Here is a 17,901-nt window from a genome sequence, read left to right on the forward strand (position 1 = left end):
TAAAGATTGTTAAGAGGCAAAATATTTATTAAATGACAAATCAGAGAAATGCAAAGAAATGGAAGTATCTCTTTATTGACGTAAGGATGCAAGGTGTGTTGTCGGGCCTTGCCCCCTCACGCTGAATGGTGAGCACTTCAGTACAAACAGATTAGGCATGTACGAACTCTTCTGAGCTACCAGGCCTAAACAGCCATGGTTAGTCTCTAGGCTCCCGCCTTACTGTAAATTACAGTCCCAAAAATCTTAGTTCACTACACATTCACAAGGAAAAGAAACATCTTGATAACAGCACAACATACTGGCATTTTCCTGGACCTCAAATGCATAGGATTATTACACAAGAATACAGTGCTGACAGATTTTGCTTTTTCTTTAATACAAAGGCATATATTATCATAGGACATGAAGGAATAAAAATAACTGCACAGCAGTAAGAAGTTCATTGTCGAGTATAGATACTTTTCATACACACTATGGAACAGCATAGAAACAAAGACCTAAAGGAGAAACACAACAGTGGAACACTCTAGCCAACACGTCTACTGTCTACTCTCCTTTTGAATCAGGGGGAAAAGGCAAAATGACGGATGCTTTTGGTTGGGTTGGGGGTAAGGGGATGATTTTACATTCACCATGGTTCAGTTTAGTTCAGAATAATCTGAGCTTGTTCCCAGTATACTCCTACAAAAGCACACACACATACATACATACACACATACACACACACACACACACACACACACACACACACACACACACACAAACCACGGACGCCCCAAAAGATATGCACGTTATAAAAATGTCCTTTTTCTCCTTTACTCGTGATCACCATATTGGCACATTGTGGCTACAGCACAAATGATCCTAGCATGACGACTGCTTTTAACTCACGGTCTACACCACAGCTGTAAAGACACTGCAAGCGTATTATCTCTAAAACTTGCCACCGTCACTCAATATCACCAATATAACTCACAACAGTTGGAACACCTAATATCATTAAGGCACATTTTGGCGAAAGAAAGGCTGAAAAAGCGTTCCGTTGGGCTATAGTGGCTTGTGTCACCCGGTCAGGAATTTGAAATGGAGAAACGAGGAACATTACAAGCATGTAAAGGCAGGGTGCCGGCAGCCTGCATGCGATTAAGATCTAGTGCATCTCCCGCTGGGTTCATTAAAGCGCCGGGGGAACCGAGTGGGTAGTGCCAACCTCCACAAGGCTTCCCCAAAACACGCAGCGCTGCTCAGTAATGGAGACACAGACCACGGATGCCACACAGAGGAGAGTCTCCCCACTCAGATGCCTGAATCCAGACACCTGGCAGTCAGAGGGCAACAGGGGCCCTGAGGGAGCTCTTCCTAAACTGCTAACCTTAATCACCACTAATGAGACTGTGAAACCGCTCTTTGATCAATATCGTCAAGCAGTATTTACCAGCCTCAAAAAAGTTCCTACAAATCCTACTGTAATTAGAAGTATGAGAAAGAAATAGCTGTGTATTGCAGTATTTGGTATGTACATTGATGACATCTTGAGGTATGAAGGAAAGTTATGAAATGGTGATTTAAAAAAAGAAAAAAAATAATAAATGAACAACAGAAACGGCATCTGGTTTCATGACGAGACGCGCTGTGTTGCAGTTCACATCCTGTAACGTAGTTCAGTTCAAGAGTACCGTGCTGTTTAGTACCGAACCCTAAGCAGCACCTGCTCCTTCAGCGGTGCTTGACCCAATCTGCAGCATCAGAGCTCAGAGCTACTGTGCCTGGGAGGAAACATACACACCTGCTGCCTCTGAAATGGCCTCTTGTTGTTCCCTCAGCAAAGCTTTTGAAGAAGTAGAGGCCCAGCAGCTGAGCTGCGTTTAGCTGGCCCTCGCCACCCACTGGGCAAAAACCCAATTCATCAGCTTTAAAATAATTAGGACAAGTCGGTAATTTAGTCAACATGCTGCAACATGTTCTAATAGAAAATATAAAGTGGATGTAATCATCAAATAACTGAATGGTCATCAAGATTACATTTTGGTACCTTGAACCATAAGAAATAACACACATTAATCTATGAGAATCCATTTAGAATTTCCCATTGAACAGTATAACAATAACCATATTTATGAAATGAATGACAACATAAGCCACGTAATTAAAAAATTTCTCAGAACACAAATAAATATATATATTTTTAAAAAGGATAAAAATGGCATGTCTCGAGTTGACAAATACATTTCAAATTTTTTAAATACTATTGCCAAAATTGAATCTCATTGTGCTCAGGTTGGTCCATGCTGTTATGGTGAATTAAGAGCATGTGAAAGAAATGTGCTATTAGTGAAGTCATTGGCTTTTACAGTGCTGTTCTGGTGGATGCTGACACCATCAACCCAGCAGGTCTGCACAAATTGATACAAAATGCAACACCTGCTGGACAGATCAACTTCCCACAAGTCAGAACCCATCAGATGATGTTTGGGTTGGACAGTACATAAGTCATGACCCCAAAATGACTTCACACAAAAACAATAGGAGCACACGCACACGCACACACACTACATGGGGTCTCCTGCAGACCACTGGGCACCTCCCTTTTGGTCAGAGTTTAGGCATCCTGTGTGTGAGCAGTCAACACACGCCTCACACTCGACACGTCCCCCACACACGCATTCACAATACACATCCCTAACAAACATACACAACACATTCCCTACGCACACACATGTGCGCACACACCCACAAACATACAATCACTCACATATTCACAGAGGCTTTATAAACACAGTCAACACAAGGCTGTCCATTTAAAAAGTTATTTTCTTATTATAAAGCTTTCTGCATAAAGACTGCACAATAAAAAAAATATATAATACAATTCTTAAAACTTTTTTTCTCTACACAGGAAGAAATTGAACATCTGATTATAGTTATGTTAATTATACTCTGAGGGCTTTAAATTGTTCCCTTTTCTTTCACCTATACATTTTTCTACATCAGAGATTTGAGCCCAACATGAGCACTGGCAGTTTCATTTCACACCAGTCTCTCTCTCTCTCACTCTCTCTCTCTCTGTGGTAGGGTTAGAGATCTGTCACTTTGTTCTCGAGCGCAGCGGCAATCTGCTGGAGACGCATTGTCAGCTGCTTACTCTGTGCTGCAGGGTCCTCATCTAGAGACAGGATGACCTGTGGGCAAGAGACAGAGAAAGAGAGAGGGAGAGGGAGGGATGGAGAGAGAGAGTGAGAGAGAGAAGTACGGGGGGGGGGGGGGGGGGGGGGGGGGTGAAAAGACTTATTGCCGACATCTCAAACATTCTATTCCAAAAACTTCACTCTGGAAGCCGTTCCTGGTCACTGATAACAAAAGCTACACAGCGTTGTAATGGTTCTTTTCCCCGGGCCGTGTCCCTCATCAATCAGCCGGGCGGGATGAAACTCCACTTCCTTTGGCCTGAAGATTGATCTCATCACTCACCAGATCCTTCAGCGCACTGAACTGTCATCACTCCGGACTCCGAGTTACACACTTCTGTTTACTCTGCTATTTCCCCATTATGAACTGGTGATAGCTACACTCTACACATTGTGTTATGTTTAAATCAGTGTATTATGTTTACAAATTTGACATTTGATGTATAGTTATGTATGATGTATTATATAATGTCTATACTTTGACTTATTTTATGTACAGTTATATTTTATTCATTGTATAATGTTCTCTTTGGCTGGTCTGACATGCCACCACCAAGACGACATTTTAATCTATGAATTGCACATGGCATGTAAAACGCTGATATTCTGAGAGAGATTTGACGACTGATAGAAATTGGCGTGATGAGTGTATGGAAGAAAGTATCAAATTAAATGTTATGGTATAAAGGTGGATCCCTGAATTTCAATGAAGTCGACTTGGGGAGACTCTGTATGCACAATATATTCATGCTAAACAAAATGTTTAGCAAGAGGTGTGTGTGTGTGTGTGTGTATACACATTTACCTCCTTGTAGTATTTGCTCGCATACTGGTAAAGCTGATGGAGAGCCACTTGTGTATTCAGTTTGTCTGTGTATGCCTACAGAACACAATGGAACAGTGTTAAACAGGAACACACCCGGGAACATTCAGGACGCAGTAGTCAGGCTAAGAGACGGAGGGGAACGAAACCTCTCTCACCCGGGACACTTCAGTTAAGTGCGTGTTCATGTCTTGGTCACTGACCGGCACCATTTGTCGGATCCCTTTGTAGTAACTGTGGGATTGGTACAACCTCTTTACCATCACGTTGTCACAAGGACGTTTTTAAATGCACATTCAGTTGTAGAAAAGGCGGCGTTTTACTTAGTTCACAGTCAAAACTCAAATGTGCTCTGTAGGACTGAAACATCAGCTTAAACTGACTTTAAATGCACCACCAGCCCCAAAGTGGATCTAAAGAAAATGGCGTTAACCGTCTCTCGTGATTACTAAAGGCTAATATAATATACCCTATAATCATAGGGATATGGTTTAATCACCCTCTACTTATGTTTAAACTAGGACCACTTACTCATCCACCATCTTCTTGTATGTGGAGATCTCCTTTGCATAGAGAAGCTTGTTGCTGGGTGAGTCCTGTAGGAAAAAAGAAAGTGGAGTTTGCTACTTAAAATGAGATGTAAATACATTTTTGATGCTGCCTATCCAATCCCCATGGCCATATTCTGTGGTTAGATGTTTAAGAGAAGCAGCAGAAGTGGTGACAGATGAGTGCCACCTCTGAGGCTTTCTGCCTTACCCGGCTGAGTTTGTGCTCGGACTTAGTGCAAGCATCCATGAAGGTCTGAGCAATGACCGATAATGAGGCATCAACCACTTCCGTCACATGGACATCAAAGATGAAATGAGGGTTCTTCAGAATGTTCACCCAGAACCTCAGCGGGAGACTGTGGAGGAGGAGAGAGACAGGGAGAGAGAGGGATAGACAGAATGACAGAGAAAGAGTGAGACAGAGAGACAGACGGAGTGGGGTGAAGAAAACATTTGTACTTTACTACACAATATATCCTTAGTCACACACACCCTACCAGGAGAGTATCCTTTGTCAGTCCTCTGATGACCAAGGGGCAAAAGGGCAAATTATTCAAATAAAGGTAGTTGAGTGGTCTCACTGCAGAACTATCTGCTCCTACATTGTGAACAGCTGTGAATAGGTCTGAAAGCGCTAGATGATGAGACGTTTCAACACTTTCTAAGAATTCTGAGAATGGAAGCAACTAAATGTACACTGAACAAAGGAGTCCTACATGCTCAAATTGACGTAACCCCCCTACAAACACCCCCCCCCCCCCCCCCCGCACACACAGACATGCACATAAATACATGAAAACACAAGAGACACCAAAACCTTCCACTGCAGCAAAGCCAGAGAATCACAAACAGGCCTAAAATAGACTCCCGCCTGTGTTCCATCACACATTTTAAAGGCAAACTAATCAAGATGGGTAATTCTGGAAGATGTATGGACTAGATGCAGACCCCTGCACCGCCAGACAACAGCACTGGAATAAAAAAGAGCATGTAATAACACCACAATTAAATTAACCAGGGACATAATTAGCATGGTTGTATGCCTGCTTGTTGCACCCATATTTAATAGGCGCGGTCTCCGCTGGCTTAACAAACAAAACAAACGCGCAAAGTCGATATCGCTCATAATCCTCACTCACGTCCCTCTAACAGCCGCCGATCTCTGCGCGCAGACACGGCAGCTCGTCAGCGGGAATAAACAAACACGGAGCTGACGGTAATGTGATGCGGAGAGGTCCCGCGAGAAGACGAGACAGCCAGAATATAAAAGAGCAGGTCACACTCCCACAGGACAAGCGATGCTCGCCGCCGACGCCCCGCGCGTCTCCGCCTCATGCTCGTTCACACTAGCGCAACACATTCGTGACGTGCCATTTCAGGCCCACGTGCAGGAGAAACACACGTCCGACCACACGTACCTGTTGGTCTTCCAGATGTGGATGGTCTCCTCATCCACATTGTCATGTTTCAAGGCCTGCTCATCCAGAAAGTCAAAAAAGTATTTTACGGCAGGCGGCACTATGGTTCCTGAGCAGAGAACACTGCGGAAGAAGTCATCCACAAACTGCTGCAGCGTACCCTGAAAACACACACACACACACACACACACACACACACACACACACACACACACACACACACACACACACACAAATGCTGAGTTATACAAAACAAAAACAATCTCTACTTATGACATCACTCACGCAAAGGCTTTGTTGTTTCGAGCGGATCAGCACAACCTTCCAAACGACTTTTATCTGGAAACGTAATGACATCCTGAGCTTACATGCACACAGGCACGCACAAACATACAGATCCTTGCACACACCCACACACAATGGAGAAAGACAAAACCCAGTCTGCACAAATTATGCATTGAGGGAAAGAGAAAAAAGAAAGGAAAAGAAAGGATAGGGACCCTAAGGGCTGGGTGATGAGAATGCAGACACAGAACGGTGGACAGCTGCATTTACAAAGCAGGAGAGACACATATATGAGCAACTTCCATTATTGGGTTATAAAATAGACATAGAATATAAAATGACACCCAAGTCATTATACATTTTCAGATGTGTGGCAACAGCAATAAAGCAAACATAAAAAAGTTTCAGCTTCAGCTGAAATTGAAACTGACATTTCATATCCAAATAATATCATCAAGACATTGGAAACGTATGACATTTCATTGCACGATTATCATACAATGAAAATGGCAGCTTGTCACAACCCCAGCACACTGAAACAAGCGCCACGTTAATCTTTATGCCAGAGCGATCCAACAGTCAAGCACTGCTGCCTTGAAAATATATTGATTTGCGCCGAGCGCTATTCAGACTGGCAAACTCGCGGTCCCCAGTGAAGACCCTTCTCTTCTCTTGTTTACTTTGCTGCATTTCCAGCCTTCAGTTAATGCTGCCTAAGGTGAAACAATTTACTGCAGAAGAAACACACAGGCAGGGCCGCCCTGGAGGACTGCTGTACAGGGGGTTACACGGCCCATTAGGACCAAGCGAGAGACGTTCTCCGAGGCAGGCCCACGAGAACGGCAAACGCTTTTAAACCATTAAGCCCTGCATTTGGTTGTAAGCAGTTTTCACACCCGATAGTTTAATACGGACCCATTCGGTTCAAACTCTTTGCTGCAATGTAAAATGCTCTGCGCTTCACACCGAGTCTTTCAGCGGTGGAGGTGGAGCTGCCCTGTACCTTGACCGACAGCAAGCGGGTGAGATAGATCTCCGTGATTGCTTTGGTCATGGACTTGTCCTTAATGCTGCCCCTCTTTGACTTCAGCTCATCCAGCTCCTCCACGGGCCGGACCAGATGGAACACCTTATCGTCCTCCAGCAAGGCGTTTCCTGTGAAGGAAGGGGAGGGATTAGGCAGACGGCGGGAGCAGCAGTCAGCGCTTCCTCACCACGCTAGCGATCCGTAGGGCAACGTGCACATTCCGGAGTCACCAGCGAGGGATTCTAAAAAGCCATCCAAGATACATAGTTCCTAAAAAGGACAACGGTTTGCACTTACTCTCCTCGTGGTTGTCGTGGTTTTGGTCATATGACTGCTGCGTGTGCAGAACCCTGGAGAGGACCAGCATGGCGTTGTCGCGCACCTGAAAGCCAGGCAAACGCACCGATCTTTACGCAGTCCTTCAGGCAGAGCATTTCCAACTCCTGGCGCTCGAGCACTATGACTATGGCGTGGGCAAGCTGTAGGGCATGATACTCACGTTGTAGTGCGCTAGTGTGTTAAGGCATCTCCATCTGCCCTCTTTCTGGGAGGTCACATCCAGATCGGACAGGATCTGTCCAGTGGAGCCAGGCCGCCACTCTAGGGAGGGGGCAGGAAAGAACAACGGTTTGTACAACCGTTCAAAGTTGTACAAATATTAACCTCTGAGGCAAGATTTAGTATAAAAGCTAAGTTCAAAACCTGGCACCCTTCTACACATTTAAAACACTTCTAAAATAAAGCCTCCAATTTGTACATTAATCGTTTGAATTTTGCTCTTGATTCATTTTTTCTATGACTGTACTATGTAAATGGTAGAGTGAACAGACAAAGCCTCCCACAGGGTTTGGTGTGACGCCAGTAACAGCACTGAACAGCTGCATAACACCTCACCACGTGCTAATCTCCTGCTCTGCCAGGCGACCAAGTAGACTCACGATTGGCTGGCATGTTAGTGACGGACCGCCAACCTCTGGATAACCTCGGCCCCAAATGCAGAGACCTGGGAGCTCCTACTTACCTACTATACTACAGACTAGGACTGGAGTGATTCATATACTGAATCGTGTAGTGATTAAATTTTTTTACAAATTCACATGCACTAGCAGCAGTATGGGATTACATTGTGCTGGCATTTGTCCTGAATCAATTTGAAATGGTTTCAAAATCAAATTAATCACACTTTCATAAACATTTTAAAGTATGAAAAAAAAAATGCTGTATGCAAGACAGAAACAATCCGTCATCATATAGCCAGACGGCATCTCCATCTGATTATTTTTTGATTTATTTACTGCACTTGACATGCCACATGCATTTTCCTATTTTTCTCTCCAGAGGCTGAGATAGCGTGAATCAAGAAGTTGTCCTGCATTCCTGGTACAAGTGTGCCATCTGAGAGTGAACTCCTCATCCTGCTGCTAACGCCCCAGCGGCTGAATAACAGCAAGGCCACAGATGTCTTGAAAAACAATAAATAATAAACAAAGGCCCACACACCAAACCTGTCTGCCGTGGCCTTACCGAGTGTGACGCTCTCCACTTTGGGCCTCTGTGAATAGGGCAGGTTTTTGTACACCTGCTCGATGATCTTCTCTTTCACCTGAGAGATGGTGTCACAGTCCAACACCTTCACCGGTGTGACGTCCTGTCCCTCGCCTTGGACAAGTACCTGTAAGGTCTGGAGCAAAAGGTCAACGTTACCACCCTAGGCACTAAAGGAGGGGAACAGCTCAAGGGAACGCAAGAAAACACCTTTAGCTCCTTGTACAGATTATGCAACGTAAAGCAAACACCTACAAGTCTAAGCCCTCTTAAAACCCACCCACACCCACACAACCTTACCAGCATGGAGTACTCGACATCATCGCCCAGCAGTCCGGTGTCATTGAGGGTGTACTTCGCCTTCTTCACCTGGGCATCCACTGGTCCTTTCTCTATCTGATGCTTTATGGCTCTGAACAGCTTATACAGAGGTTCACCTGCAGAGTCCTATGGACATGACACACACAGCGGAATCACTCCGGCTGCCTCTAAAGCACGTGTGCACACCTCTCTACCTGCAGGCGGCCTTCTGTGTTAGTCGACTCTTTATATCAACGCCGTTCGTTATTTACAGAGTGGGCTTATCTGCCCTATAGTGTGAAACGTAACAAGTTCATGTGGTTCCTTTGAACCAGCTCCCGTTGGCATGGTCATGGCTCCAGTGCTGATTCACGTCTAATAACAACCCTGCAAACGGCAAGTTAACACCACAGCCTTGGCTCAAGCGTAACTCATCCCACACTTACAAAAGGCCCCAAGACCAATGCGTGAGTAACCAAACTCGCCAAGCACAGTGTGACTACTGACAACTCTTTTGTGCCTTTGAAAAACGGTCAGCTTTATTAATTAACTTTGAAAACACACCGCTTGTCAGTTTTTAATAGTTCTATTTAACATCAGCGGCAAATCACTGTTGCGGTTGCCATGTAATTAAAAAAAAAAAAAGAATGGTGTATAGGATAGTGTCGAGCTCCCCCCAGGCACTCGCAGCCAGACTGGTAGATGGTACCAGGGACTGAAGCGTGGGGAGAATGTCTCACTAGTCACAAAGGCCAAGTATGCTGAAGCTACTTGCATTACCTTCAGGAACTGATAGAGGCAGATGGACATCCAATTACACAGCATCCTCTCCACCACCGTCTCTGACCTTGAGGAGAAATATACATGTATACACAGCCATGTTTGTTTTTCTAGCCAATTATTGCTTGTTCTTTTACCCCAAAATGCTCCAAATGTTAGCGATTAGCGGCTAATGAACACTTATGGGCTAATCAGCGAGGGGGATAATTACCCAGGATCATCGTCTGATTGAGGAGAATTATAATTAAACTAGCAAAGAGTGGCAGACCAGCAAATGGCTAAAAATAATTCTAAGCACAGCAAAGGCAGCAAAGCTTGGGCTAATGTTTATCTGATGCTAATCTTCACTCACGAGAGTGTGTAGGTAAAGCTGCTGAGGAGGAAACAAAGAAATCACAAATAAAAGAAGCCATGAAAAAATACACTTAAAGCCATGTAGATTCAGCAGAGACTGGGGGAAAGAATTTCTTATTTCTACATTTGGTGGAAACAATGTGTAAGCTTCAGCCCATCTGCTGTTATCCGTCCTTCAAACCCTCCTCAGTCAGTTTTCTGTGTTTGTTTTTGAGGTAGCAGACTGAACCCAGAAATGACAACGACATGTGTGAAAAAAAATAAAAATCTAGCGAGTCTGACAGACCCTACCACCATACCACTGCCACGTAAGTGTTAATGCTGTGTAAAATGACCTGCCATCCAAATAATAGCCTGCTAGCTATGGTTCTACAATCAGAGGGTGCCCAGTGGGGAGTGGGCTGGATGATGCCTACCAGACTGGCTACAGCCTCTAACTCTACACCTGTTAAATGCACATATAAGACAGGTAAATCAATATAAAGAGACCAGAGAATGTAGGTGCAAGAGAGATGTTTCTAATAAAGTAGAAGGGGACTGTACATATTGTACAAATGTTCCAACAAACTGACTGGTGCTGAGAACACTGGGGTACAATTACCCCCTAGCAGGCTGCTTCTGAATACACAGATTAGTAGGACTTCCTCCACGCACACATGGGGGGCGTCAGGGTTGGGAGGGGCGGAGGCTCACCTGCGCAGCATGAGTTTGGGATTCTTGCTCTGCACGTATTCCTCCATGAGGCCCAGCAGGAGTGTCCTCATGATGTCTGTGTAGTACTCCAGCTTCCCGTGAAGGGCCACGGTGAGCAGGGACGCAAAGTACACCTTAGCCCTCGCGTTGAAGTCCGGACGGGCCTCCAGAGTCCGGATAAACTGGAGGCCGGGGGTGGGATGGACGGGGGGAGGGGGGTAGGAGAGAGAGAGAAGGAGAATGAGAGAGGGAGGTAGGGAGGGAGGGGGATGAGATGGGCAGGCCAATTTCTGTTTTCATTACTGACAGAAATTCTTGCTGTGAGCATTAGTCCACAGTGAATAAAAGTGTTATAATAAAGGTATCATAAATGCACTTTGATATCATTAAAATAACTGGGCTATTTTGCTACAGTAATGGAGTGAAGTGCTGCTTCATATGTGCCATTACTTAATTACTAGTGTATGCAGTGGGAAAAGATCATGCTGAGATATTATAAAAGTGGTGGCTCTTATGATGTATGTTTCTGTGTGTATAGACACACTTTATGTAACATATGTAATAAGGTGAGAGCATGGATTTGTTTGTGGCAATGAATATATATGTCCAGAAGGAAAACTAATGGCTTTGGGATATTACGGAGATAACTGGCTCTCAGTGTTTATAATTGAGAAATGCATTATGCTTCATTTATTCAGGATGGCATGCCTCCAACTACTCTTCAAAGCTTGTCAATGATAATAAATACCATCTCTCTCTACTGACAAGAAAAGTAAGACCTTAATGGCAGCTGAAAACTGAAAACTGCATTAGGAGTGCAACAGCAAACTTTGATTGTGGACGTTCAGTGATCTGAGAACACATCCCAAGAGGTCATGGGATCGATTCCAGCTGATGTTTCCATGAGCCAGACATTAAAATAAGTGTTCCAATGGAGCTGTTCTAGTAAATGTCATATGGAAAGTGCTCTGGCCAAAAGCATCAACGTAATGAGCAAACGTAATCTGATGTTGCTGTAAGGGGGTTCTCCTACGGTGATGAGGAAGGTCTTGCTGTTGAGCAGGTTGGAGAACTGGTTGAGCGCCTGGGACACTGTGGCCCTGCGGGACTCGGGGATATCCAGCTTTCCCGTGATCATCACGTCGTTGGCGCCGTCCTTAGAGGGCAGGAAGAAGACGCGGTCCGTGTAGGTCTTGTAGTCCAGGAACGGGATACGCGCCTCACTCAGCTCGTTCGTATGGTCCTCCATCTCGATCATCAGGTCTGAAGAGCAGTACAGACAGTTATAGTGTGAGTGTGTCTGTGTGAGTGTGTGTGCGCGCGCACGTGGTCAAGTGAGGTCATGGCTTAACGTACGATGGCTTGTTCAGTCTTTTTAGGTGCATATGCACAGAGTGTGTTCTGTGGGTAATGACCTGTGAACTCTTTTTTACAGCGGTCACGCACACTCTCCTCCAGATTCTCCAACTGGTGCTTCACCTTCTCATACTCCCGCTCTGCCTGCTGGCTCTTCCTCCTGAAGCCAGGAGATAAAGAGAGGCAGACAGAGAGAGACACAGACACACGGATAAAGAGAGGCAGACAGAGAAACACAGACAGACAGAGTGAGAGAGACAGAGAGCATGTCTCGTTTTAAGATGTGAATAATAACAATAATAATGATGATTAGCTATCAACTCAAACTAGTTGCGGTATGAAACAGGAGATGCAGTCGTGTACCTGTAGCAAACTACAGAGATGGCGATGATCAGTAGCATGGGGACGATAATAGCGGGAATAATGATAGTATCCAGCTTCACCTCATACTTCCTCTCATAGTGCACTGAGCCAACCAGCCACTCACCATTACCGAACTTAATCTGAGACAGCAGGCATAGCAGAAACAACAGATGAAAACTTCATCATCAACACAGACCAAAGGTTGCAGGAGACGGACTTTCTCATATGCTGCATAAGGTCTTACGCATGTCACATCACAACCGAAATAAAATATGGGCACATGAAACAACAAACGGAAAGCTAATTGTACACTTAATTTCACTCCTGAGAGTCATTACACCAGTAGGAACACCATGAAAAGGTGTCTCTGCGTGACTAAACCAGCCAGGTCTTAAAACGCAAAGACCGGAGTTCAGGAGTGACCCACCAGGAGGTCTAGGGGCTCAGATGAGGTGTCCCGCCGCTGTCTCTTGGAGCGAGCCTTGGGTGTGGTGTTGGGTGGGTCCAGGAACAGCTTGTCGTCTTGGAGGGTGTTCACGTTGCAGGGCACATCGCCCAGGAACGCTTGGGCTTCCTTGGCCGTCATGGCTTTGGAGAACCCTCGGCCCTGGAACGGCGACACAAGGAGGCGTTGGGAAAATCCCCATAATGCCAAATGGAAAACTGGTGAAATGTTACGAGGGTCGTTGACTCTTCATGGCCTGTTTCATAAGTGGGTTTTTCAGCCACTAGGTGTAAAAGTCAAATTGCACACAAGAGTGATGGAAAAGTGTTTTTTCGATTAACCCATGACATCAAGTCGTAAGACCGAATTAAATCTCTCCCTTTTGCTTGTTTCGATGCTACACCTAATGTCATCTTTACCACAGTGGATGGAAAAGGATTTCATTTGCAGATGTTATGTTTATTCACAAAAGCTCCGTAGAAAAAAAGCAAAACATTTGGATGGAAAGCCGGCAATGTTTGACGGTACCAAACATGTTTACAAGTCATTGACTGGGTTTCCATCCAAAATCACGAGTTCTTCAAAACACATCAGAACTGCAACTCAAGTCTCCGTCTCTTATACATAAAATAATGGAACAAAAAAATTGGCAAATGGAAGAATCCTGCTACAGTTGTGGACACACACCGTGACGATGATCATGCTTTTTTCTGTGATGACGTTGCTGGGAAGTTTGTTGAAGGTGGGGTCTGGGTGGTATTCGAATGGCTGGAGCTCTTCTATGTGGTTATCCAGGTGGATGAACATTCGAAAGGAAAGGCCCTCGTGTGTTCTGTTCACGCTCACAGCAGGCGAGAGAAACTGTACAGTGGTGTCATTCTTACCCACAGCCTCCTGAACAAACTGAAGAACAAAACCAAGAAAACACAAACCGAGATATTATAAAGGTGTAGTGGCACTTCTTTATGCACACAAACACACACACACGGACACACACATATACACACACACAAGTGAAATGTGATAACAGTTTGTGCTCTGTGACTACTCCTGCTGATACAAGGACCTTGAAGGCTGTTTTTGCGCTCTCTCTCTCTCTCTCTCTCACACACACACACACACACACACACACACACACACACACACACACACACACACACACAGGCAGCAAGAATAAGAACCTCTCACTGCCTCTGCCTTCTGTGCTAATCAAGCAGAACAGCTAGTCTCGTATTAATGCAGCCTCTAAATGAAAATGAATCAGATTTCTCCACTTATTCCTGTCTGCTGCTCTCAGACTGAGAAGCAGAGCACACGCTCACTCCGACTCACAGCACAGAGCCTCACTGAAATGCCCTCACCTTGTATTCAATTCCAATACACCTCCATATGTTCCACATACATTTAGAGAAGGCTTCATTTTAACGGTTCTCTAAGTCACTGCAGGTCTTTACACATATTGGTATTCAGCAAGGCTATATGGGAAATGAATGAGAGTGAGTGTGTGTGTGTGTGTGTGGGGGGGGGGGGGGCACAGAGATGGAGAAACAGGTGATTTCTAGAGCTTATTCTATGATAAAGATTACACCAGAAATGTTTTGTGCAAAATAAACTCTTGTTTAATCTTCGTATTTTTGTTTATGACAGCTTTGGAATTAACCGTCTGTCATATAAAAAAAACTGAAACCAGAACCTGGGGGAGCCAGGACGAATCATGCGTGAAAAGCTTCAAAATGTTAATGTTCATGTTAATGTCTACAGATGTGCAGCACTTTGAGAGTCTGGGTACCTCCAGAGGAGTGTGAAGTCCAGACCACTCATCTGCTGAAACCTTCACTCGGACAAAGGCCTTCTGGATGAGGTCAAAGCCTGAACCAGTCACCAAAATCTTCCTTCCACCACTGAAACACACACACACACACACACACACACACACACACACACACACACACACACACACACACACACACACACACACACACACACACAGTGGTAATGAGCACAGTGTGCTGCATTTCTGGGTTTAGTGTGGTGGTCTCATTTTAAAGGTGTCCTCCAACTTCCTAAACAAAGTGAAAGCATTTGAACTACTACTACGTCTCTGTCTTGATGATTAATCTCAAAGAAGTTGAGTAAAACCCACAGTGTTAAACAATCCTTTTACACTTTAAAGATTAAACTAACGGCCGCAATTTTACTGCGTTTTGTTTTGTTTGGTTCAATCTGTTTTCAAGTACACACACCACTGACATTTGCACAGAGAGCAATCTGTCATCTGAAATGGAGAAGAACAAAGCCGAAGCTGCCAGTGCCAGAGGGAGGAGGAGCCATCCCACACCCACCAATCAAAGCTGTCCCTGGGCTGGTGCTCTGCCACCTCAGGATTGGTTGAGAACTGGAAGGAGGCCGGGACCTGAGTGACAGTGCGCTTGCCGTACACCACCGTAACAGGCAGAGGGTCAGAGGGCACCCTCTCAGCCGGGTAGCGCCCCACCTTACACGTGATCTGCTGCCCAAACTGCTGCCTGTGTGTGGAGGGGGGGGGGGGGGGGGGGGGGGGTTCAAAGAAAATGTATTAAGCAAGAGTGGCGACTAACAGTCGACGCAAAATGAGGAAAAATACAAGCAGCAGAGAAGAAAATTGAGGGGAGAGGTTAAGATAACTGGGACGCTCCGAATGAGAGGGGAGTATGTGAAATCTCCAAGCAGAGAGAGGGAGAGAGAAGCATGGCAAATAAGGTCTCACACACACACACACACACACACACACACACACACACACACACACGTACACACACACACAACCCTCACAGGTTATGAGTAATTACTTTCCACTGCATCTGCCGACTCACTCTTATATAAAGTACGACTGTGTAAGAAATAAAGTTAATTATACAAACTACAGCTCCCATGATGCAACTCACACTGGACACGCGACTCCACCCACAGTGATGCCAAGGTCTTCTTCAGAGGCTGTGTCGAGGGCAATCCCGGTGATAGTGATAATGGTCCCTCCTGCTTTGGGACCCTTCTTGGGGTGTACTGCTTCAGGCATGGGGTCCTAGGAAACGGAGGAGACAACAGGGCGAGAAATGCAACAGTAACCAGCACCAAACCACCTCGCCAAACATTACATCACTCAGCAGCCTCTGACGGCCACAAGCACGTCCATGGGCTCGCCTGTGGACAGCAACGCCTGGACGAGAACAAGGAGGGGTAAATAATTAATTAAAGTGTCTCTTTATTCACTGGGCCATGCAAAGCCATCAAATGATCATAACACTGTTGTTTGTTCTACGAATCATTTGCATTACCGACTGCATAAATCACTTAGCATCTCACATTTAACATGCATTCAAATACATGAATCAGTTTAGTCTGCTCTGATGTCATTCATATCAATTTCAGCAAACGATCACAAGCAGGGAGCTGGTATGAACATTCAAATCCGATTAGTTGATAAAAGGGGGGAAACAGTGCAGTACTAAGCAGAGGGGAACAGTACAGCCTTCTGTCAAAACGCTGCCTTCGCATCTCACATCCTGGGGGGTGAGTATCAGTTGGGGGCTAATTGAGTGAGCAGCAGCTCGAAAGAAAAAAAAACAAACAAAAAAATCAAACAGCAGTGAAAGACATTAACTGTATTACCACCTACTCATAACTGTGTCATAACTCCCTCGAGTTCTAGACTCGCATCTCCCACAGGCTGTAAGTTGTACTGACACCAGGGCAGGACACTCTTTCTCCCTCTCTCACTCACTCTTTCTCCCTCTCTCACTCACTCCATCTCCCCCTCTCACTCACTCCATCTCGATGACTCGCACCCGCACGCACTGTCAGCTCATTGAGTAAACATGCAGCCTTAGCAAGGCCCGGTGGGAGCAATAGAACCATGTTAACTCCCTATGATATCGATGTAATAAAACTGCCCTATGCACGGAGACTATTGTGCACTGCTAACCTGACAGGTAAATATCACACAGTGGGAGACGACATACATCATCCTGCTGTGCTAAAGCTCCGAAGTGTTTTTGATCGGGGGAAAATGATGTAAAATGGCCCTCACGCAGAGGAGTCTGCTGAACCCAAGTGTGCTCAGCAAGAGATAACCATTTATTCAGTGCCAGACCGAACTGCACTGGATGACCTGATGTGTGATGCATGCTGGGTAATGTAGTTTTTGTCGTGACTCACCCGATAGGTAAATAAGACCGAGGAGGTGCCCGTCCTCCCTCCTCTGACCTCCACCTGCACCTGTCCCACACGTGGGCTTGCTGGGCTCACTGGGCCAGTCTCGCACACAACACTGCAAAAGAGCACTGGGTGGGTTAGCTCTGCTCCGCTGTCTCCGCCCGCCATGCCTCCTCCTGCAGTGTCTCCGCCCGCTGTGCTCTGCTACTTGCCCTCCACCCTCTGCTCACGCCTGTGACGGGCATGACCTCTGGCTCGCGACGCACACGGTGAGCGCTGCCAGAACCCCGCACCTCCCACGTGGGTGTCCGCCCGTGTTCTGCGAGGCCCTCCCCGCCTCAGAGGCTTGTCAGCAGCCAGAGAACTGCGGAGCTCGGGGTCGTTAAACCCCCCGCCCAACACCCTCCGACACATGCAGCTCTGAGTGGAGGCGGAGGTCAGCGGCAGAATGACCCTGGCAGCTTTGGTCGAGCTCTCAGGCTTTGGAGTTTATCATGGACAGTCTTCTTCCTGTGCTAACAGGGAGGCAGCTCGATACCTCTAAGCTTAAGACTCACATATCAGAGGGAGTTTACAAGGGCT

At 45.7% G+C, this 17,901-nt stretch overlaps 1 protein-coding gene across 4 annotated transcripts in view; it reads right to left on the reverse strand.

Annotated features, from left to right (window-relative positions):
• Positions 1–55: 55 nt before the first annotated feature.
• Positions 56–17,901, reverse strand: part of plxnb2b (plexin b2b) — a 102,500-nt gene continuing 84,654 nt past the window's right edge. For all 4 annotated transcript variants that reach the window (XM_077006959.1, XM_077006964.1, XM_077006963.1 and 1 more), the window contains 22 exons: positions 17,323–17,434; positions 16,053–16,189; positions 15,471–15,653; positions 14,918–15,029; positions 13,816–14,031; positions 13,111–13,290; positions 12,684–12,823; positions 12,380–12,480; positions 11,998–12,227; positions 10,965–11,146; positions 9,918–9,984; positions 9,138–9,284; positions 8,817–8,973; positions 7,792–7,892; positions 7,590–7,674; positions 7,269–7,420; positions 5,981–6,141; positions 4,771–4,918; positions 4,543–4,607; positions 4,170–4,245; positions 3,994–4,068; positions 56–3,182 (listed from right to left, as the gene is read on the reverse strand). In XM_077006959.1, the coding sequence (XP_076863074.1) occupies positions 3,078–3,182; positions 3,994–4,068; positions 4,170–4,245; positions 4,543–4,607; positions 4,771–4,918; positions 5,981–6,141; positions 7,269–7,420; positions 7,590–7,674; positions 7,792–7,892; positions 8,817–8,973; positions 9,138–9,284; positions 9,918–9,984; positions 10,965–11,146; positions 11,998–12,227; positions 12,380–12,480; positions 12,684–12,823; positions 13,111–13,290; positions 13,816–14,031; positions 14,918–15,029; positions 15,471–15,653; positions 16,053–16,189; positions 17,323–17,434 (2,932 nt within the window). In that variant the 3' untranslated portion in view covers positions 56–3,077. The remainder of the gene's footprint in view (positions 3,183–3,993; positions 4,069–4,169; positions 4,246–4,542; positions 4,608–4,770; positions 4,919–5,980; positions 6,142–7,268; positions 7,421–7,589; positions 7,675–7,791; positions 7,893–8,816; positions 8,974–9,137; positions 9,285–9,917; positions 9,985–10,964; positions 11,147–11,997; positions 12,228–12,379; positions 12,481–12,683; positions 12,824–13,110; positions 13,291–13,815; positions 14,032–14,917; positions 15,030–15,470; positions 15,654–16,052; positions 16,190–17,322; positions 17,435–17,901) is intronic.

This window comes from Brachyhypopomus gauderio, chromosome 5, assembly GCF_052324685.1.
Source record: "Brachyhypopomus gauderio isolate BG-103 chromosome 5, BGAUD_0.2, whole genome shotgun sequence".
Lineage (NCBI taxonomy): Eukaryota > Metazoa > Chordata > Actinopteri > Gymnotiformes > Hypopomidae > Brachyhypopomus > Brachyhypopomus gauderio.